This window comes from Protomyctophum parallelum (assembly GCF_964188405.1).
Source record: "Protomyctophum parallelum genome assembly, chromosome: 9".
Lineage (NCBI taxonomy): Eukaryota > Metazoa > Chordata > Actinopteri > Myctophiformes > Myctophidae > Protomyctophum > Protomyctophum parallelum.
This window is the reverse complement of record NC_139706.1, coordinates 14,085,865-14,110,383: the sequence shown is the minus strand read 5'-3', so window position 1 is coordinate 14,110,383 and position 24,519 is coordinate 14,085,865. Positions and strand designations below refer to the sequence as shown.

At 40.1% G+C, this 24,519-nt stretch overlaps 1 protein-coding gene across 1 annotated transcript; it reads right to left on the bottom strand.

Moving 5' to 3' along the window:
• Positions 1 to 4,036: 4,036 nt before the first annotated feature.
• Positions 4,037 to 7,049, bottom strand: LOC310864406 (phospholipase A2 inhibitor and Ly6/PLAUR domain-containing protein-like). Its single transcript, XM_083773097.1, has 4 exons — positions 6,947 to 7,049; positions 6,669 to 6,839; positions 5,756 to 5,884; positions 4,037 to 5,451 (listed from the first exon to the last, which is right to left on the bottom strand). Exons 1-4 carry the CDS (start codon positions 6,993 to 6,995, stop codon positions 5,126 to 5,128), a joined length of 675 nt encoding a protein of 224 aa, XP_083629223.1. The 5' UTR covers positions 6,996 to 7,049; the 3' UTR covers positions 4,037 to 5,125.
• Between the last annotated feature and the right edge of the window lie 17,470 nt (positions 7,050 to 24,519).

The window sequence follows — 24,519 nt, the reverse complement described above, 5'->3', positions numbered from 1 at the left end:
TGTAACTTAGAGACTATGAAAACAGGGTACACTTTGCATGCTAATATAGCTTTGCTATTGATATTGTTTTTGTTAAAAAAGAAAAAGAAAACTAAGACATGTTGATAAAGAATGTGTATCGTGTGCCAGAGAATAATTGATTTGTTTCATTAAGAATGTGCCAGTGATTACTAATCACTTGTTTTTTCATATGTATGCTATTTGTATTTCATATTTTTGCTATTCAGTTACATTTATTCCATATTTGAAATGCCATGCTGTTACATTACCATTATGCATAGATGTCGTTATACTCTTAAAAAAGGGGAAGATGTGATATACTGTGTAGGCCTATGGTCTGAAAGTGCAATGCACTCAGGTAGACTAGGGGGCCCTAATGTGAAAAGGTGAATGGTATTGTATTGATGATGTCATGAGGTCAAAGGAGATGAAAAGAGGAAGTAAAGAAGTGAACATGGTATTAAGCTGACTTGTCTGCGTGCACTTATTTCTATACGAGAATACAACATATTAATTACATCGATAACACGCGTAGCCTATAATGTTTCCCCCTCTATATAAAAATGACAATATATAACTCTAATGTTGTATTTCGTCATGTATGTGAACTAGGCTGCTTGATCAAGGGTGTTGCTTTCGTGAGAAATGGTGTACAAGATTGGTAATACGTTGGTCAAAGTAACTCATTTTTAGACCATCTGGGGAAAATAAATACATCTGCAGAGTTCCCCCCCCACACACACGCAATTCTTGCCTACCCAAAAGTAAAACAAAGTCGGAAAGTGTTTTATCAGCTCCCAAACTTTTTCGTTTGCATGGCCGGTTTGACCCGACGCGATTCTTTGGCACAATCAATCAAATATAATAGTAGGCTACTAAGCCCGTTTTCAGCTAAATGCAGAAATGTCCAGGCTAAATAACTTATCGACGGGAGTTGTGTTAATATTTATTTACTCGTCATTGTCATGTTCACTCCAAATAAACAAGTATTATGCAATATGCACTTATGATGCGGAGAGCCATCTTATAAAATATTTGGGTTGCGATATTGAGGGGGCAGAAATCAGCCCGGTCACGTGGTTCATGTAGTTGGGACAAAGAAATGCGGAAGTGTTTCAACATCTTCCCTTATACCAACGAAGAAGAAATGCAATGTTTTTTATTAATTCAACTGATATAACAACATAACGTGGCTAATAATTGTTTATTTGGAATGTACTTTGGCTGGTAATTTAGGTAAATATAACGCGGCTCACTTGTATAGTTGTATGGCTTGTATGACTTGTATGGCTTAGGGTCGACGACAGAGTACAGCATGTTGCAATGGGTCTGGTCCACAAGATTCGATACACCACCAAGATACCCATGTACCTGTCTAAATACTTCCTTAATGTAAACGAAGTCCACACCCACAACACCAGAGGGAGTGCAACAAACCATGTACAACCCAGATTCGGCACAAACAAGGGACTAAATTATTTTCGCTCCTATGCCACCAAAATGTGGAACGCCCTACCAACAGTCATTAAGACATGTGAATCCCTTGACTCCTTCAAAACCGCTCTCAAAGGGCACCTACGGATGGCTGCAATTCGAAACTGGCCTCTGTAAAATCTGAATCGGACAATCCGGTCAATAACATCATTACACTTAAACATTAATACAATTATGTCATGTTTACAGTCAAGCAGTCTGTACATCGCGTGGGGTCACATATATTAATTACATCGATAACACACGAGAAAAGACGAGTGATCTTGGCTCTTTGCTGGGTGGAAGGAAAAAAAGAACAACAAAAGGCAGCAACGCGACACTCTTCCATGGCTATGTTGCAATAGCCTATAGCACTAACGGGCAACGGCAAAATATATATTTTTCACATGTTTTATTAGTTTTATACATTTTAGGAGTGAAAACATGTGTTTAGAAACATATATGATGAGTGGCCAATCAAATCGCACCAAAAACACGGTCCCCCTGACCTTTCAGCCGACTGAGTAGTAGTGAAATTTTTTCAGACTTCCTAGTGTTAAAGGGCTACTCACTAATTTTTAAGGTAAATACAGCACGGTATTTAATTGGTCTCCCTGCTGGGTTATTTGAAGGTATAGATTTACAGTGTTTCTTAATTATACAGCCCTTTCTAAACTATCTATATTAAAAGATGGATCCTATATTTTATTTCCATCACTGTGAACAGTACAGGCAGTGTTGGGCAGTAGCTAGCTACAAGTAGCGAAGCTACATAGCTTAACTACATTTATCAGTAGCTTGATGGTAGCGTCGCTCCTTTTGAACCAAGTAGCGTTTTTTGTAGTGTAGCTATTTTTAGACCCATGTAGTGACGTAGCTTTCAACAATTTACAATTTACAATTTAGGCATTTAGCAGACGCTCTTAATCCAGAGCGACTTACATTAAGCAAGAACAAAAAAGCATGGGAATACATCACATAAGAACATTTATCATGAAACATGCGTAAGCTAAGAAAGTAACAGTGGAATATCTATATGATGAAACTATACATATAAACTATACATCTATACTACTATGCTATACTTATGTACTATGGTGTGCTATGACTACATACAATGCAATTATAGTGCTGTCTACATAACATGCTATAAGTCTGTATCAAATGCTATCTACGTCTACAGAAATGCTATCTAAGGGGGTGGGGTAACTTTCAACAAATATAGCCTAACATGCTATAAGTCTGTATCAAATGCTATCTACGTCTACAGAAATGCTATCTAAGGGGGTGGGGTAACTTTCAACAAACTTTCAACAAAAGCTATAGGCCTACGTTACAAATTGACTGTTAAATATAGTTTTGTGGGAGAAAGAAATCCCTGGAAAAAATCCATGATTGGTTGGTTTATAAGAAGAGTCTGACACAGTTATGTTGTTAAGCAGCAAGAGGATCCCACGCAGCAGCTGTCCTTTTATCTCTAGCACAACACAATGAATTACTCACCTAATGCTGCCTGCAGGTTCCATGTTTAATTCCAGCGTGTGTAACCTACATTATTGTCTAAGTGAAAATTTTCATATTGTAAATTTGATCGCTAACGTGGTTTAGCGACTATAGTACTTTGACAGCTCATTCATCGTAGCTTGTTTACAAGTCAAACGGACTTCTTGTGCAGAAACTGCCCCATCAAAATAAGAGCCACTTGTATTGATTAGTCAACACTAGTTTTATTTCTAAGTCTACCTACAGGACATTAACATCTCATTTAAGTGCCTGTCAGCATTCTCTCAATCTGAGTATCCCATCCTCAAATATTCGGTAAAACAGTGCCTCCCCGAGGCAACAGGCTGTCTTGAGAGCATGTGCAATTAAGCCTCTCCAGCTGATCCAAAATGCCGCAGCTCGCTTGGTCTTCAACCAGCCAAAATTCTCACATGTCTCCCCCCTGCTCCGCTCCCTCCACTGGCTCCCGGTCGCTGCCCACACAGAATACAAAACTCTGATGCTGGCATTCAAGGCAACCAAAGGTATGGCTCCCCCATATCTTGCAAGTATGATTGAACCCTACAAACCCTCCCGCGCACTCAGATCAGCCAACGCAGGGAAGCTGGAAGTACCCTCACTAAAAACGCCGGGACAACGCTCCACACGTCCCAAACTCTTCTCCCTTCTGGCTCCAAAACTGTGGAATGCACTTCCCATTGCAGTCAGAACTGCAGCATCACTCCCAATCTTCCGCCGTAGTCTGAAAACCCACCTTTTTAGACTCCATCATGGCCCATAGCACTTACCCTACCCCCTTAGATAGCATTTCTGTAGACTTAGATAGCATCTGATACAGACTTATAGCATGTTATGTAGACGGCACTATAATTGCATTGTATATAGTCATAGCACACCATAGTACTTATGTATAGCATAGTAGTACTGTATATATATATAGTTTATATGTATAGTCTCATAATATAGATATTCCACTGTTACTTTCTTAGCTTACGCATGTTTTATGATAAATGCTTTTGTGATGTATTCCCATGCTTTTGTTCTTGATTATTGTATCGCTATGGATACTGCTAAATGCCTAAATTGTAAATTGTAATTGAGAGACTAGCATTCTCTAAATCCCTGTCTCTCAGCTGGTGCGCAAATGGCTAGGCTGTGGCAATAATAATAATTTAAAAAAAATTTATAATAATAACTAAAATCGTTAATTTTTTGGAACCATGAACTTTAGTTCAAAATGTTGAATTATGAACTGAATTAGTTCCTTTAAAAAAAATGAACTGTGAACTGAACTATAGTTAATAAGTAGCTTGCCCATCACTGAGTACAGGCATAGAGCATACATTCTTAAACTTTAACCCATTTAGACCTGCAAGGACGATTCTACAAATGCCTTATAAATCCTGACAGTTTTCTGAAAAAACAATGTATCTATGTCAAAGAAAGGAAGGGATGTAGTGTACAGGTTTAAGAGGAACGATGACATCATTAGGAAGCCGGCAAGCGAGTGGTAGTTGTTGACAGTTGTTGACAGAATGTATGCTCTATGCCTGTACTGTTCACGATACTTTCAGTAAAGCATTAACTACAATACCGTCACAACTGTGTGGACATCAGCTCATTACAATGTCAAGGACCCCCAAAAATATATGTAATTGGCCGCTCATTCGAAAATATGTTGATTTGAGTTAAGAACATTCGCTCTGAAAGAATATACTTTCAATGATTTGCGCCACATTTCCACATTTTTCAAAAATAGCAGATCTTCAAGCTCTTAGCGTGCTATGAGCTTGTAGACGTACCTATTTTTCAATTGCTAAAGTATAACATAATGCTAGAAACACCAAAAGGGGTTCCCGTCCTGAATTAAATAAAGTGGGGTTTTCAACATGCACCTTTTCTCATGTTAAAAACCCCAAATTGACACTCATTAGCCCGCAGACCCTCCTATGTGAAATGACATGCCAGGGAGACCCCCTGAAGATTTTTACATGTACCATTTTGGAAAATAAATAAACATTTGAATTATAAAAGAGTACAATCTCTGAGTTACAGACACATAAGGGTCCATTTGGTTCCTAACTAGACCTAGAATGCCTGTGATCATTTAATTATACTTCGTATAATCTGCAGTTTGATCGTTTAACCGTTAAACGATCAAACTGCAGAGCAGAAGCGTCAGAGGTAAGATACTCAGGAGGTGTGTGCTCAGCAGAGGGACGGTGCTGCCGGCGATAAGGGAGGGCATCGGGGGCCCCGCGAGCTGGGGGTTCACCGACAGCAGGGGGTTATTAGGGGCCACCACTGAGGCGTTGCCGTTGCAGAAGTCCGCGTTGCTGCAGCAATTAGGTCCGGATATGAACGTGGACAGCGTGATCAGAGGGCTGAAGAACGCCAGGTGGAGGTTCTTACCGTCGCACCATGACGGGGAGGCGCAGCCAAAAGCCCGCTGGATCCTCCCGTCCGGCACTATCACTACAGATTATTACACACACACACACACACACAAAAAAACATTTAGCACATTTTTTTAATGCAGACTTTGACTTGTAACGGAGCATTTCTACATTGCAGTATTGATACTTTACATAGGTTTTATCTATTTTTTGTCATGTGAAACCTGACCTAATATCGCCCATGTTCGACTTCGCCTCCAATTCGCCACCTAGTTAGACAGATCTGATTGGCTCCTCTGGCCAATGGGACACCAACCAACAGCAAAGCTGCCTTCTGGTCAATGGGTCATGTACTGTAATTCTGCAAAACTGTTAGGACTCACCTGTTGAGTTTACACACTGCGTCCTCCGTCCTCTGCAGGTGTTTATTCTGTGACATATGAGGTCAAAAGGTGAAAGGCAGGTGAAGCACTTCAAACCGTTTATTTGAAGCCCAAACGGGATCTTAGGAGCTGAAATGAAACGGCAAAATAAAACATAGTTTAGCATGTCATAGTGTTTAAGCACGTTTAAAATGTACCTGAGCTTCACTTTAATTCCAAGTTTAGATCAGGGATTGCCTGACAGTTGGTATGTGGTAACTTACTAAATGACTGCATTTTTGAGGTGATGAATAATTATTGGCAAACAGTGTTTTACAAAAGCTTAAAACGTATTTAAAGATCAATATAATGTGTCCTATTGACATTACATTTTTTATTTATTTTTGTATTATTTACTATAGTCCTAATAAACCCTGCAGGAAATTACATCTGGCCACAGAAGATCACAGGATCTACTGAATGTGAAGGTAGCCTACTGGGGGAAGGCTTGTACTGTGTGTATAGGCTCAATATGTCAGTTTGTCACATTCATGTGATCTTTTGTGGCCAGATGTAATTTCCATTGCCATAATATTTTGTAAAAAAAATACATATTTAGCCCCATGCTCGAATGCCCCCCTGTCAAAAACTGCTAAAATCCCCAAAACGAAAGAAAGCAGCAAATGAAAGAAAATTAACACTCACCTTTTAGTTTCTCTAATAACAACCTAAAACATGAACCGTGGTTGAAAAAAACTAAAGTTGTCCTTTAAATTAAATCCCAATTTGGTCAAACAAAATATAATGATTAAAAGGCTAAGATGAACATGAATTAAAAGTGGACCTACTTTTAGTACAATTTACTGATCACAATTGAAAACATTGGTATGAAGAATTATGAAATACACAACATTGTGGTAAGGATTTGACGTACCGTCAAAGAACATAAAGTTACAGGATGAGGTATTGCAACAGAGCCCTGTTAACTGGCCGTTTCCTGGACCCATGTTTGTGTGAAGAGGCGCGAATGGAGTATTCAGTGTATTGTTTCCGCACCTGTTGATGGGAATACACTGCCTGATGATAATCCTCGGACCCACCGTCGCTACGGAAAAAATAAAACCACAAAATACTTATCTTGGAAGGAAACGTCAGAAATTGTATATCTTTTGAAGCAAATAAGTAGCAGAAAGAAAGAAAGTTGTACGTTACACTCGATTACGCCCGAAAAGCAGACGTCATCCTCGTTGGTGCAGTTCATTAGCACCGTGACGGCGCATTGAGCGTCTGAGAAATCTTCGCACGTATGACACTGCAGGTCTGTGACAGCTTCAGCTGAATTAAGGAAAATATAGAGCTTCATTATACCGGTGGTTCCCAAACCTTTTCATGTTAAGGACCCCCAAATTGACAATAATTCACCCGCGGACCTCCCTTTTTAAAAGATACAGTATGCCATTGCCAGGGGACCCCCTGTTACGACACAATTAGTCTAGGGGTAATTAAGTGTAACATGTAATGGACCGACAGGACACCAGCTTCAAAATGCGAACATTTATTTATATAAGGATGAATTAAATGATGAAGTAACGAATGGTTTTACAGAATACAGATCAAAACTCAAAAGAAAACCTAGCAAACAGACACAAATTAACACTACAACTAAAGCAAACGAATTCCTTTCCGAAGGGACCAAATTAAGGAATAACTATAAGCAAAATCCACAGTTAGTGTGGCGGCTGGGAGAGAGAGGATTCCGGCCTGTCTCCCCGGCGCCTTCCAGGAGCAGACTGACTCATATAGTATTGAGTAGGGAGAGCCATGATCAGGAGCACTCCCACTCTAGACCGACAGCCAGTCAGGGCCGATCACTCCCTGACAGACGGGCCAGCTTCAGGTGTCAATCATCAATCAGTCCACCTGCGGAGGATTAGGGAGAACACAGGCAACCACTCCCCCCACCCTGGTACTGTGTAGTCAAGAACAATGTGAGAACTCTTTATTCATATTCTCACAACCATACACTCATAATGATCACCGATCATCACACCCCCCAATAATAAGCAGAGATTAGCAGAGATTCTCAGCCCGTCATAATTTCAAGGACCCCCAGTTTGACATGCATTAGGCTACAGACCCCCCATTTAATGGCATTTATAATATCTGGGACCCCCAATGTTTGACTTAAATTTAACTCTGAGAGTGTACACATGGAACCAAATGGACCCGTGGATTTGCACCCTCTACCGATAGTCAGCTAAATATCAAAATTAAGATTTTAATATTTAGTCGACTAAGACTAGAATATTAAGACTAGTGTTAATTTTGACACTGATACTGTTCATTTCGACAGAAATGATTTAGTCTTAGTCTAATTTGAATAACACCATTTAGTTTGAGTCCTATAGTTTAGTCATCTGAGTTTTAGTCTTAGTCAACAGAATTAACACTGTAAAGTGGTTAAAATGTCGGACCTACTCGCAGCATAAGCCGTTATTAAATTTGTTGTAGTTGTAGTGTTGATTTCGTCGACTAAAACCATGATGAAAAATGTCTGTTGACTACCTCTCACTGACGAAAACTAAATGAAAACTAAATAAAAAAATAAGCTTCCATTACTAAAACTAAGACTAACATATATTGACAATTTTGTCGACAAATAAAAACTAACTTGCTGAAAATAGCAGATCTACAAGCTCACAATGCGAGACGCTGCGACGCATTGTGAGCTTGTAGATCTGCTATTTTCAGCACGGAAGTGCATGCTAAATACTGGGGATGTCCCCATCACGTCTTTTTGGCTCGTGATCCGATTCCTGATTTTTCTCGATCTGATATTTATATTTGTATAGAACATGTTCATGCCATATCACAATAGTAGGCAACAATATCCCAAATCACAGACAATACCCAGTGTAATATCATGATATGGATATAATATTGATACTAGGGATGGCCCCCGATTTCTGATCACGTGATCAGACCGGGCGGGACATCCCTACAAAATAGGCCTACATTTTAGTCGACCAAATCTGTAGATTTAGTCAACGGAAACTAGACCAGGGGTTTTCAACCGGTGGTCCGCGGACCACCAGGTACTGCAGGCATTCCGAAAAGTTGTATTTTTGCCTTTTTACCTTTCTAAATATATAAAACGTATTTGCACTCTTTTTACTTGTTTGTGAATAATAATAACTTAAGTCGAATCTAACATTTCAAAAAGTCAACTCAACTCACGATATAAACATATCACGCACAGAATTTGTTTCTGCAGCAGCTGACGGAGCCGTCAGCTCAGCTGCTGCAGCGGAACAACCATCCTGCTCTTCAACCCAACGCATGTTGTGCTTACCGTGCTTACTGCCCAAGGCAAGCACGGTAAGACGTTGCCATAAGTTATTCATCCAATTCATAATAATACGTTTGGGAAAGTCAAATCTCCCTGCCATAGAGTTATAATATCTGCCGCGGATCGATTGAATAGTCTCACGTAATACGTGACTTATTCAAGGTGCAACTTCTCAGTCTATCGTTGCCGAAAAGGCAGAGCTACAAGCTCACAACGCGATGCAACCAGGTGTGATGTAAGCTTGTAGATTGGCTATTTTTGGTGCGTGACACCGTCATACAATGATGTATTACGCTTTTAAAGTGACGGTACACAATGAACAGTTCCCTCTGTCTGTTAGAAAGGTACTGTTAAAGGCCCTAGTAAAATGTAGTGCAGGTTGTAGGTTGGTTAAAATAAAGAGAAGATTATTAAAATAGAATAAGATGAAAAATATATACTCTGTTTCTGTGTGTGTGTGTGTGTGTGTGTGTGTGTGTGTGTGTGTGTGTGTGTGTGTGTGTGTGTGTGTGTGTGTGTAACTGAAATGGATTATTATTTTGATACTTATTTTGAGTCACGCTTAGTACAAGTAAAAAACACATTTGTAAAACTTTTGATAAAATATTTTGAAACATAGTTTTTTTTTGTCCAGCTCATGAATGTAGCCTGTGATAGTGTGATTAGTGAGTAACAAGTAAGAAGAAAACAAAAACAATCTTAACCCATGGTGCATGAATGCCCCACCACTATTGTGTCAGGCGGGTCCATAGATCTACGATGAACCCACCCGACACAATAGTGGTGGTCCCCAGGCTGCTCCTAGTCAGAATGGTGGTCCCTGGGTCAAAACCAGTTGAAAACCCCTGAACTAGACCAAAGCAGAAACATGTCAGATGACTGAGATGTGACAAAAACTAAATGTAAATCTCATTCCAAAGACTAAAACGCTATAAACAATTAGCTGTCACAATCAACACTATAGCGAGTTTGACTTGCCTGCATAGAGGATGCTCCACGTTACACACACAGTCCAAATCAGCTTCATGTTGGTGCGTGATGATGAGAAAATGTCTTTGAATACCGTCAGCTGATGGCCTTAAATACCGGGCTTTTACTGGTGAGGAAATAATGTTTGGAGTGGTTGAAGTGGTTGGAGAAACAAACACTGGGCATTTTCCAAAGACAACTGAGAGCACAAATTGCACAAATGTGTACTCTGCTCAAAAATACAAAAGTATTGGCATCGGAATGTACTTAAGGTACACAGAGTAAAAGTAGAAATGTAGAAATGTAGAAATGTGTCATTTCAAGTTATGATTAATGTATACCAATATTTTGAAAGTAGCCAAAGTTTAAATAGGGCTGAAGTGGTTAATGTACAGTATGTTTTATAATAATAATAATAATAATAATAATCTTCAAAGTAACTATTACCTATAGGTTTTCAAATAATTGTAGTAGAGTAAAACACTATTTCCCCCTGAAATGGAAATTTGGAAATACTCATACAGTATATGGTCACCTACGTTTCCATTTTCAACAGGAATGGAGATGAGCCCCTTTTTTTGTTCGTTTCTTCTCAAAAATCCACAAATGGCAGCAAACCGCTCCATTCCCATCGGTAGAATAACCAATTTAGGACTGAGGCCAGATACTACAAAATGGTAAATCCTGACAGTTTTCTGTCGGCCGCATCGGTCGGCCGGTCAGCCCATGGGTCGGCCGCATGGGTCGGCCGGTGGCTCATGGGTTAGTCGGTCGGCCCATGTGTCCATGATATGGAGAAGTGGTGGGCCCAGTGTAAATCGTTAAATTAATGTGGAGTAGTATGTGTTTTTTTTCTTATAGAGCACGTTTGTACGAGGGCCCAGTGTAAATCGTTAAATTAATGTGGAGTAGTATGTGTTTTTTTTCTTATAGAGCACGTTTGTACGAGTTCATCCCACGCCATGCGAAAAACCTCAAGCCACTTTTGATCTAGGTTTCGACATGTTCGTTTAAGGGCTCATGTATTGTCGTTGAACCATGGTGTGATATTTTGTGATGTGCACTTTCTAGTTTTGAATGGGGCGATGGAGTCTATAACATCAAGTAGGACATTATTAAACCCATTTGTGAAATTGTCGAGAGATCCAGAGTAGTTATTGAAAGGAATGCAGGTTCTAGTGCTATTTTAGCTGTATTGTTAAAGGAGAATTCCATGCTAGAATGCTTTCTTATCTTTCTTACCTATCTTTGTAGTTGTTACGTCCCCACCAAAGAGGTCCAGGTGTTTTTTTGTGCAATAACTCCTTATTGGCTATTTCCCCTACCATAAGCCCTCAATTAATTGCATTGCATTGAATGGGAATTTAATGGGGCTATGGGGTGTTATGCTAATTCACTTATTTCCATCGAAAGAAGTAGTAAAGTGTGCCGCTTGGGATATTATTTACATTATGAAGAGAGGATATATACAAATAAATTATAATTTTGAGCAATGGAAATAAGCGAATTAGCACAACACCCCATAGCCCCATTCAATTCCCATTCAATTAAATGCAATTCATGTAGGGCTCATGGTAGGGGAAATAGCCAATAAGGAGCTTTTGCACAAAATAACACCTGGACCTCTTTGGTGGGGACGTAACGACTACAAAGAAAGGTAAGAAAGCCTTTTAGTATGGAATTCTCCTTTAATGCAGCAGCTTTTTGAGGGGCAGTGGTTAATGGAGGGTAAGGGGATCATAAGGTAAGGTCAATGAAGCAATGGTCGGTTACAGATCGGGCAGATGGAGACGGATATATTCTGGATCGTGATGCCACGCGTCACGACAAGGTCTATAGTATTACCATTTCTGTGTGTGGGTTCTGTAACGGTTTGGGAAAAATCAAGGGATTCAGGGATGAGTGATGTAAAGGCTTTATTAAGTGAGTTGGAGTTGTCATTATAGTGTAAGTTAAAATCTCCTATTATGGCCAAATGGTCAGCACGATTTAGAAAATCTGATAAGAATTGAGATAATTCCTCTAGAAAAAGGGTGTATACCAGGGGGACGGTATAGGATGGCTATGTTAAAGGGGAGGGCATTTTGACTGGGTAGTGATGAAGACATTAATAACAACTCAGGATGAAAAAAAATAATATTGGATTTTTGGTTGAGTGGATACTTTGAGTTATGGATCAGTGCAATACCGCCACCTCTTTTTGTGGTGCGGGCTGATTGGGAGAAAACAGCATTTGGTGGAGATGGAGCGATTAGGGGCTGTTCATCATTAGCTGTGAGTTTCACACAGTCCCATCATGTCCAGGTTATGGTCGATTATACAATCATAAATTAGAGAGGATTTACTATTTAGAGATATTATGTTGAGGAAGCCAATTTTAAACTGATTAAGATTGTTTGTACTGTGTAGTGCAGTCTTAACAGTTTTTCACAGGATGGAGGATTCAGGCCGTTTTTACTTGGGTGATATTTCCTACTTCTAAAAATAGTTGAAATGGGGTTTGGAGGAGCTTCTAGGTCTAAATGGTTGACAGGCAGAGATCTAGGCGCAATGGGAGGTGGAAGCCCTCCCGACCACAAGGGGGGGGGGGGCTGTTGTGGCTGTGTAAGGTGGTTTGGTGGCTGTGTGAGCTGGATGACGCAGCTTGGGGGATGGGCTGACCGGAAGTGGCAGATACAGGAGCGTGGCCAGAGCCAGCTGTAGTAAACAATACTAGTCAGTGATTTTGATCGGGTAACACGTGGGTGAAATCTTTTGGCAGTGTCTGTGGAGCCACGGAGTCACAGAGATTTTGGTCAAGCATTTTGCAACCCAGCTTGATTAGGTGGAGGCCATCGGCGGCATAGAAATAAAGTTACATAGCTAAATGATAGTTAGGAACTAGCCTGTTATGGACCTGCATCTAGGGTGAAGGGACATGACACAATTTGAGAGGAGACAGGGTGAAAAGAACTTCAATTTATTTGGAGCGGCTCTTTTCTTTCAGTTGCAGAGACAATTTGTACTATTCTGGTTCACAATTCTCCCTTTTTTTAGCTTCAGAGTGCAGGTGCTATTCTAACAAAACGAATCTAACTAGAAATCAAAAGTTTACCCCTACCTAAAGGCCCTAACAGAAGGTTAAACAAAATTACAATACTAAATCCCTAACTACCCTAACTAACCAAAATTACAATTAGTTAACAAAAGAAAAGACCTGGCACCCCTACATGGTGGAGGTAGGAACAGGGCTTCTTATTTAAGGATAAATAATAGTTTACAGACTCACAGGCAACTTAAAGATTACTTAAAACAAAACTGGGCTAAACAAAACAAATCATAACTTACGGCATAACGAACCAGAAACAAAACAAACAAAATAATAAGGCAGGCACAAGAGAGGACAAGAGGGATCGATTCTCTGCTGCTGAATGCTGTTGTCCCCTCCAGAGCAATAATTCAACTGACACTTTATACAGAGACAGGAAGAGTGCCCAGCCAACAGGAAACTGGTGTTGTCAGGGAGAACCAATAAGGGACAGATTGGGCAGGTCCAATCAGGGACCTGTCACTCATAGCCATGTCTGTCAATTCACTTGAGTACTGTAGTAAAAGAAATACAACTTGTTACATGCCATAAAACATCATAACAAATACCAAACTTATAATTATTATCCTAATTTAATAGTCACCATAAATAATAATTATACTTAAACAAATAACAAATAATCAAAAGGACCGTGGTCCGTAACCGTGGTCCAAGTTTCCACATTATTCTCGGTAATAGTACAGCTGTGGCCCAACCGCCACTGGCATCCGCCTCGAACTAGTCTGGCGTCTGGACACTTGGGACAGGCAAGCTACACAGGAGAACTTCACAGGACTACACACAAAACAAAACCCAGTATCATTATGTATGGTACGAATCACAGAAGTCATCAAGAAACAGAAACAAAAATCACAAAAGCAGAAATCTCCGACACACAGGTGATAAAGGGACCCGCCAATACCAGTTATCAATCTAGAGCAGACAAAGTTTAACAAATTTCAACAAACCACATTTTTGCAGCAACACACTTTACACCATCCTCCCTAAGAGGCAAATCATAAGATACAGGTTTAGTGACATTAACACATCTTCGAAACCTGTGCAAAACACTGACTGCCATTAGATTCTGGCACCAGCAGACAAGGCCACCAGACCACTTTCTAACGAACAAATTAGTCACTTTTAAACAAAATGCCATAAAAACACATCATCCAAAAGCAGAATTCACACCCACGTCCACATCAAGGGATAGGTCAATGGTGTGAGACAGTGTATCTGAAAATAAAATGACATTATTTCTAATCAAACTAATCATGTCTGCTTATTGGGCCAAGGAATCCGGTGCTGCAAAAGAACAAATACAGAATTTTCAAAGACTCAGAATCATGCAAGCTAGAGCTACTAGAGCTTAGAATGCAGCAACCACTTTCTGGGGAACAAAACACAACAGACACGAACACCACAGGAGCAGTTATCGAAATGAAATTAGTACCTCCGTACAACTGCAAAAAGAACAGAAAGGCGAAAACAGAGAAATAAATTAGTCACACTTCAGTCACTTAATTAATTAGTCACTTAATCACAGTATTGGCTTTCACAGTATCGGCTCTTCATATTCACAACGGACAAGTTACATGTGTGAGAAAATACTCAAAACAGATCAACCACCAAAGTAACCAAGATTCAACAATACGTGGGGATATGCCAAATACCCTTTCACATTTATGAATGAATTACTAGAATTTAAGGCAAAGTTTAAGCATTTAACACAAATGTACAAAAATATGAAAAGAAGAGGAGATCACTAAGTCTAAGGACATGTCAAGTGGAAAAAAGGGGTCACTATAAGGGTATTTCGAGTGGAGAAAAGGGGACCAAAACAACAATCAAACAGACTTCAATTTGAGAAGTGACATACAAAATAATGTTATGTTCAAATGGACCTATCATGACTGGGATAGTTAACAAAGGAATCAGAGGGATAACCTGGTTAGGTTTACCCACAACTTAATACTAGAAACAAACAAAATGTGACAATACATTTTATGAATGCCTAAATGGCCAGACAAAGTTTCAAAACACAGAACTTCACAACGAAAAACAAAATTGAGGTACCACAACCTGCTGGAACGAACTACACCCGAGATTGCCAACAACGGGTGCGAACAAAAAGCCTCTTTATCAAACATCACATCACACACACAAAATCAGTCCTATATGGGCAGCACATCAGTAACCTTTTGTCTAGGCTTGGTGGCAGAAGGATTTACTGATTGACCATAACACATGAACGCATTACTCAAGGTCATTTCACCACAGCCTTTCCCTACCCGTGGCACGGGTCAAAGCGCAAGCAGAGAATAACCATGGCACCCATACTCAGCGACTGATCCAAACTTATCACAGTATTTTCCAACAATCTCACCCCAGCTAGATCATTGCCGAAAATCAAACATAACGCTGCCATCTGGTAAACACACACACAAGTACCCACCAGCACAAAACAGAGACCAGGGCGAACGTAAACCACAGAAATGCAACCGAGCGTTAACGAACACATTTCCACTCCTAACACTAGAGCAATCACAAAAAATAAAAAATAAATAGAACTTCTCTGAAATAGGCAACACATCATTATGACGAGATTGTAAACTCCCGTATGGCATAGGATTGTGATCAGCAACCTAACCTGACAGATACAAATAAAACAATGCCTTTCAGAAAGGGACAACCCAACAGTTTTTTTTTCTTTTCTTTTTTCTGATCATCTTTGTGCTGCAGAGCGGGACACATCGAAATGAGGAGACCCTCAAAATGGCAATAAAAACACTCACACCTCCGAGCAGACAGTAACAGAACGAAAACTAAGTGGGCTTTAACACAGCAAATGTCGAATTTTCCCCACTCTGCCGCCATAGGGTCACAGCGGACAAAGGGAGCGAAGAACACAGAGATCGATGTGCCAAAATAAATTCATTAGCGCAGGACGCCGCATTAAGTACCGTAACTACTCTCTGCTCAAGAGTAGACTACGATCAAATAGGCAGGATTTAAATTCCTCCAACAAAATCAATTCACAGATCTGGCGAGCAGTCACTGCTTTAGTAGCCGTGCACCATTTGTCAAACAACACAGATTTCTCTCTGGCAATTTCTACATAGGTTTGATCGGCAGTTTTCTCACATGACGAACGAAAGCGCTGTCTATACGCCTCAGGTATGAGGGCATAACTGCGTAATATGGTCATTTTAACCACTCCATAACCCAAACTCTGATCGATAGACAAGGCCGCACACACATCCCGAGCCTTCCCCACTAGTTTGCATTGCAATAACAGACTCCACATGTTTTTAGGCCAATTCACAGTGGTAGCAATGCGCTCAAATGCATCAAAATACGAATCTACCTCCGCTTCTCTGAAGGGAGGGACAAGAGAAATATGCTTACTGATGTCGAAGGTCGATGTTGCACTCTGGGTGGTAGTAGACGCTCCAGCAGCTCCTGCCGACTGCAGTGAGCTGCGCTGGGGGAGTGGTTCCCTCTCGAGCTCCGCCGCCCTGATGCGCAAGTGAAGGGCCTCTACCTCCCTAACCTTCATGTCAAGCTCCAGCTGTCTCAGACGGATCGTGAGCTCGAGACCCCGGGTGCCGAGGACCCCCCCCAGCAGCGGCGTCAGTTTCCGTTGGACTCCCGAGAGTGGAGGCTTCCCCTCCATCTCCCTGGTCAGATGATGCCGGGGCGTGCGAGGCCGCACCCCCGCTAGGCTGTACTGATGTACTAACATGCTGCTGCTGCTGCTGCTCGATCTGCATGAGCGCTTTCTGGGTGAGTTTTACCTCAACACTCCGCTTTAGCTCGGCTTTGTTACTACCGGCTGGAACCTGGATATTAAAGGCTTTGGCAACCAGGCTCAATTCCACTTTCGTTAAACAATCTAAATTTGCCAGGGTGGGAGAAACAGGATCTGTGTGTGTTGCCTCGCCTATGTCAACAGACAAACTACTACTTGTTCCTTTTCGACCAGAAGACATTTAATTCTAAACCCTATAGCCAAACTGCCAACCCACAGAGAGACAGAAAATGTTTGACTATACTCACCAGACCGAGAATGAATAAACAACTGAACGAACAACTCTACAAGCTACAAGCTCATAGCACGCTAAGAGCTTGAAGATCTGCTATTTTTGAAAAATGTGGAAATGTGGCGCAAATCATTGAAAGTATATTCTTTCAGAGCGAATGTTCTTAACACAAATCAACATATTTTTGAATGGGTGTGAGCGGCCAATTACATATATTTTTGGGGGTCCTTGACATTGTAATGAGCTGATGTCCACACAGTTGTGACGGTATTCTAGTTAATGCTTTACTGAAAGTATCGTGTGTTAGATAAATGGGTCTTATCTGTTTACAAACTAATGTCCAGTGGTCAATGTCCCATATCATATTTCATTGTATGTATACTCTGTATCTATACAAATGACAAATAAACCTGAACCTGAACCCAATGTCCCATATCCTCCTGAACGTGGATCCAGGCCGGGTCATTGATATTGTCACCTTATTCTTCATATCATCATTTTACTCTTAACCTACTGCCTGTTGTTCTCCTCATCATCATAATGTCATGTCACCGATGTTTATGGCCATAATATGTTTTCATCTGTCCCATTTAATATCGGGTTGACTCCTTATTCAGTCTCCATGTTGTCTGCCTCCAGCCACAAACCCGCAATAATGAGAGGTCTACTGCATGTATTTGACCTTGGCCTAGGGAGATAAGCTGCTCACTGAGTCAGGGAGTGTTTTTCTCTGCCGAAAGTTCAGTGCAGGGAAAGTTATCTACAGGTTGCCTGGCAACGCCTGCCTAGGCACTCTCCAGGCCTCAATGGGCATCCATGTGCGGGACAGAGAAGATGAACGCCATCCTCATCATCTAGGCGTTGGACTAATGAGAGACCGCCAACACTGGTCTTGTCATCTGACATTGCGGACATGAAACATCTCCAGCCAATGAACTTTATATCAACAAATCTGACGTGATCTGCAGTATTTAGCCTGGAACAATACTGTGGAGAGGTGTTCGGTTCCGAAGTTCAGTTCAGCTTTGGGTTTTTTTGGAATCAACAATTGATTATTCTAAATTATATTGATGTAATAATATTCTGAACCATGTAGCACATTCTCTATGTAAATTGACTTTATACCTATACTAAAATAATGGTTAAACCTTAAACTTTCTCCGAACTTTATTTCATCTGCCTCCAAATCATGTTTTAAGGGGTCTTTCTATGTTTTGGTACAGTGATGGTCATTTAAAGGGCTACTCACTCATTTTTAAGGTATTTAATTGGTCTCCCTGCTGGGCGGGGGCGCCGCGAGCTGGGGGTTCACCGACAGCAGGGGGTTATTAGGGGCCAGCACGGAGGCGTCGGCGTTGCAGAAGTCTGCGTTGCTGCAGCACCTAGGTCCGGATATGAACGTGGACAGCGTGATCAGAGGGCTGAAGAACGCCAGGTGGAGGTTCTTACCGTCGCACCATGACGGGGAGACGCAGCCAAAAGCCTGCTGGATCCTCCCGTCCGGCACTATCACTACAGATTATTACACACACACACACACACACACACACACACACACACACACGCACACACACACACAAAAAAACATTAGCACATTTTTTTAATGCAAACTTTGACTTGTAACGGAGCATTTCTACATTGCAGTATTGATACTTTACATAGGTTTTATCTATTTTCAGGTGAAACCTGATCTAATATCGCCCATGTTCGACTTCGCCACCTAGTTAGACGGATCTGATTGGCTCCTCTGGCCAATGGGACACCAACCAACAGCAAAGCTGCCTTCTGGTCAATGGGAAGGGGAGGGTCACATATCACTGGCAGCCACAACGCAGGCTGCACACATACAAACTTTAGTGGACAGCCGCGGACAGAAGAAGCTGTCTTTTACGTCATTTCCGAGTGTTTAGACAGCTGGTGGATGGAAAAGACGCTCCACCCCCGCGGCTGACTGCCGCGGAGGAGAGCATTTCCGGGAATCTGTCCGTCGCAGAGCAACGCACACAGCAGAGAAGCATGCTCAACACTCTTGACACCTTTTCCACCGGTTGGGAACCGGTTCAGTTCAGTTCTTTAGACCTCTAAAATTTGAATGTTAATTATGAATTGAGTTAAAAAAAACACACCTATATTAAGTTGTCAATATAAGTAAATTAATATATGATAACCCTTCCACGGTAGTAGTTTTTATTTTATTTTTGCATATTTTCCTACATAAAGGCTCATTTGCATATTTAAATGTACAATTTCAGAAAATGTGTAATACAATAAATCGTTGTCTTTGTTTAAGTAATCAACTGGGGAAGTTTCATGGTGATAACTATGAATACAATTTGTACCTATCACGTAGACCTACTTTTACAAAAGTGAAAAACATGGAAAAAGCTACCCTTATTATAAGGATAAAGGGTTATCATATATTATTTTGCTTATATTGATCCTATAATTAATTTAATATAGGTATGGTTTTGCCCACTCAATTTATAATTAACGTTGTGCTTGAGATGTACTGTAATTCTGCAAAACTGTTAGGACTCACCTGTTGAGTTTACACACTGCGTCCTCCGTCCTCTGCAGATGTTTATTCTGTTACATACAGTGTTGGGGAAGTTACTTTTAAAAAGTAAGGAATTATATTTATCGTTACTTATCTAAAAAAGTAATTTGTTACTTTACTTTACATTAAATTATGAAAGTAACTACTTTACTTTACTTTACTTTACTTTACTTTACTTTAAAAAATAATAATATAAAAAACGGCCGAAACGAATATAGGAACTTTTGTTTTGAAGTTAGATCTATAAAGAATATGGTTGGGAGACTTGGGACTTCATTAAAAAACATCTAATTAATTGGAGGCTTTGTGATGATTTCATCTCAATTAATCACATTTTAATCGCATATCAATAGGCCTATTTGACCTGAGCAGTGAGCTTTTTTTCTCCATAAGCATAGGCAATAAAACAAGTAGTAATAATAGTGATAATATTATTTATATAAAGCTTCTCTGAGTACTAAAGACACTTTTCAAGGAGAACATGAGAAAACAAATAAAAACAACTTTATTAGAGAAAAACTGTGGAATGAGATAGCAATATTCCAGAGGTGGGTTTGAATTTATAGGTGGTGGCCTATACTCTAAGGTGGTGGCATGTCTCTTTTTGTCTGTTTTGGGAAGTGCATCGTTTTGACAGGTCTGCCTGAAACCTGCCTGAAACCCTGACCATTACACGGGCAGACGCAACGATACAGTCTGCCCGTGTAAACGCAGCAGCGAGTGTGACTGAGGGGTTGGGGAAGGGGATGGATAAGTACATAGTGAAACTAACGTTAGCTCCCATGCTAGCTAGTAGCTTCCCTCGTCAACACTGCAGAACACCACCACAGATCGGATGGAAGCTGCAGCTGCTGATATCACGTTGCTTGTGCCCGTGGATGGGAAATAAGATTTAAAAGGCTATGGAAGCGTGGATGAAAGGCAAAGCACAGATGTGTGCAATAAATTTGTGTCTGCTGCAGTGCGCGTGTGTTCTGTCAACTTCTGTGTTGTGAGTCTGTCACTGGCTGCTGAATGCATAGTTAAAGAGCGTCAAAAGCATGTGCCCTTCCTGCGCTGGAAGTAGCAGATCTACAAGTTATCTATACCGTCGTAATGCCCAGCGTGTTGGGCTTGTACATCTGTGTTTCTCCCGCAGTTTAGTTGAATTATATCGATTCACAACTTTATTTGCCCCCGGCCCCTTCACTTCAGCAGCACAGAGACGCTTGTATGATAGACTCACGGAGCTGCATGGCGAGACTTTTTTCACTGATCACATAACACCATAACGCGGGTAACGCTCGCACAATAACTATAAGGCCGTTATGGAATGGGGAAATGTAAAGCGTTAGGTTACAAGTTACTGCAAATAGTAATTATGTTATGTAACGTAACGCGATGTAAGGGCGTTAGTCACAACACTGGTTACATACGAGGTCAAAAGGTGAAAGGCAGGTGAAGCACTTCAAACCGTTTATTTGAAGCCCAAACGGGATCTTAGGAGCTGAAATGAAACGGCAAAATAAAACATAATTTAGCATGTCATAGTGTTTAAAGGACAACTTTAGTTTTTTTCAACCAAGGTTCATGTTTTAGGTTGTTATTAGAGAAACTAAAAGGTGAGTGTAAATTTTCTTTCATTTGCTGCTTTCTTTCATTTTGGGGATTTTAGCAGTTTTTGACAGGGGGGCGGGGGCATTCGAGCATGGGGCTAAATATGTATTCTTTTACAAAATATTATGGCAATTTATTTTTTTATTATTTACTATAGTCCTAATAAACCCCAAGAAATTACATCTGGCCACAAAAGATCACAGGATCTATTGAATGTGACAAACTGACATATTGAGCCTATACACACAGTATAAGCCTTCCCCCAGTAGGCTATACCTTCACATTCAGTAGATCATGTGATCTTCTGTGGCCAGATGTAATTTCCTGGGGTTTATTAGGACTATAGTAAATAATAAATAAAAAATCACCATCAAATTTGGTAAAAAAAATACATATTTAGCCCCATGCTCGAATGCCCCCGCCCCCCCTGTCAAAAAGAGCTAAAATCCCTAAAACGAAAGAAAGCAGCAAATGAAAGAAAATTAACACTCACCTTTTAGTTTCTCTAATGACAACCTAAAACATGAACCTTGGTTGAAAAAAACTAAAGTTGTCCTTTAAGCACGTTTAAAATGTACCTGAGCTTCACTTTAATTCCAAGTTTAGATCAGGGATTGCCTGACAGTTGGTATGTGGTAACTTACTAAATGACTGCATTTTTTGAGGTGATGAATAATTATTGGCAAACAGTGTTTTTCAAAAGCTTAAAACTTATTTAAAGATCAATATAATGTGTCCTAGAGTCCTATTGACATTCTATATATATTTTTTTTTTTATATATTATTATTTACTATAGTCCTAATAAACCCTGCAGGAAATTACATCTGGCCCCTGAAGATCACAGGATCTACTGAATGTGAAGGTAGCCTACTGGGGGAAGGCTTATACTGTGTGTATAGGCTCAATATGTCAGTTTGTCACATTCATGTGATGTTTTGTGGCCAGATGTAATTTCTTGGGGTTTATTAGGACTATAGTAAATAATAAATAAAAACATTGCCATAATATTTTGTAAAAGAAAATACATATTTAGCCCCATGCTCGAATGCCCCGCCCCCCTGTCTAAAACTGCTAAAATCCCCAAAACGAAAGAATGCAGCAAATAAAAGAAAATTAACACTCACCTTTTAGTTTCTCTAATAACAACCTAAAACATGAACCGTGGTTGAAAAAAACTAAAGTTGAGGATGCTCCATGTTACACACACAGTCCAAATCAGCTTCATGTTGGTGCGTGATGATGAAATGTGTGTCAGTGTGTAAATACCCTCAGCCTTTATTAATAATAATAATACTTGGTTGGAGAAAAAAACACTGGGCATTTTCCAAAAACAACTGAGGTGAGTGAGTTCATTGAATGCATTCTCCGCCTATTGCCAGCACTTCGTGCACTACGTGCACTACGTGCCGGCACCTTCCGGCACGTCTTTGGGGTCCATGTGTGGTCCAGCCCTATGGAATGTAAAATTCTAGCCCTGGAACATGACTGCCATGATGATTATCATGACAGTCATGCAGAAACTTTGCCCTGTTTTTTGCGCTCGCTGCATTTACAAGATTTCCGTGTATATAAACATTCAGATTTCAAATATAAAGTACTCACAAAGTGTCCCACGGGTGTTAGTTAGTAGCAGCGCCAGCGATTAGAATTGCTGCGTCCCGCGTTGTTTAATAAAAAGCATTTTTGTCCGAGCTCCCCGGCTACTTTTTTCAAACGGGGTTCGTTTGGGAAATCCACAGTTGCACACCGGGAGTGCACTCGCCTATTATATTATAAATATCCGAAAGGCATATAAATATTGATAAATCTAAAACTAAGGGTATTTTGTCTATAATTTCAGTTAGTTTTGACGACACACAATACAGTTTCAGTTTAGTTATCGTTTTTTAATTTATATTTATGTTGTATTAGTTTCAGTTAACTAAAATGTTTTTTTTTATTCTAGTTTTTGTGTTTTAGTTAGTTTTAGTTAACTATTATAACCTCACACACACACACACACACACACACACTAACACACACACACACACACACACACACACACACACAAAGTTCCTCACCAGTACAAGCCCCATTAGCTTATTATTTAATGCCAATAGCTGATAGTATTTAAGGCCAATAGCTGACGGTATTTAAGGCCATTACCTGACGGTATTTATAATAATAATTTATAATAATTAATTGTCTCATCATTACTCACCACCCACCATGAAGCTGATTTGGACTGTGTGTGTAACGTGGAGCATCCTCTATGCAGGCAAGTCAATCTCGCTATAGTGTTGATTGTGACAGCTAATTGTTTATAGCGTTTTAGTCTTTGGAATGAGATTTACATTTAGTTGTAGTCACATCTCAGTCATCTGAAATGTTTCAGCGTTGGTCTAGTTTCCGTTGACTAAATATACAGTTGATTTGGTCGACTCAAACTAAATGGTGTTATTCAAATTAGACTAAGACTAATACATTTCTGTCGAAATGAACAGTGTCAGTGTCAAAATTAACAATAGTCTTAATATTCTAGTCTTAGTCGACTAAATATTAACATTTTTATTTTGATATTTAGCTGACTAAGACTAGAATGAGACATTGCAATTTCAGATGACTAAAATAGGTCTATAAAACTAAATGGTGTGCTATTCAAAAGACAAAGACTGAGACTAAATCACAATAGAGCACCGAAGTCTGACATCAATATCGGTAGAGGGTGCAAATCTACGGGTCCATGTACTTATTATTTGCATTGTAATCCCCATAGGGGGATTTTAGATCGCCTCATATAGAGCGTCGCAGTCCCTCCCCCTTTCAGAACGGCGAGTGGCCCAGGAAATGTATTTATATATTTATTTATAAGAAGAAAAACAAAACAAATAGTGTTGTCTCCTGCCTTTATTTTCTTCTTTCTAATGATTTGATCGGCCCAAAATATTGTGTTCATTGTCATGATTTGTCACGATCCGAGTTGGCTTTGTCCGCGGCGTAACCGTCTTTAAATAAATACTTAAAGAAAATCCTATGGTCAGAATGCATTGCATTTCATTTCCTGGGCCACTCGCCGTTCTGAAATGGGGAGGGACTGCGACGCTCTATAATAACTGTGTTTGAAAAATAAACATGTCATCCAGGCCGCTTCACTCATATGGATATGAATAATCACCTGACTGAGAGAAAACGCTATTGTTACTGCTACTGAATTAGTTACATTT

What these genes read in the sequence shown, in the direction of transcription:
- LOC310864406 (XM_083773097.1), bottom strand. Translation starts at nt 6,995, where the DNA reads ATGAACTGCACCAACGAGGATGACGTCTGCTTTTCGGGCGTAATCGAG. An exon ending in CTTTTCGGGCGTAATCGAGT is followed by an intron (nt 6,840 to 6,946) that starts GTAACGTACAAC and finishes TTTTTTCCGTAG; the next exon opens with CGACGGTGGGTCCGAGGATT. An exon ending in TAACTTTATGTTCTTTGACG is followed by an intron (nt 5,885 to 6,668) that starts GTACGTCAAATC and finishes GTTTCATTTCAG; the next exon opens with CTCCTAAGATCCCGTTTGGG.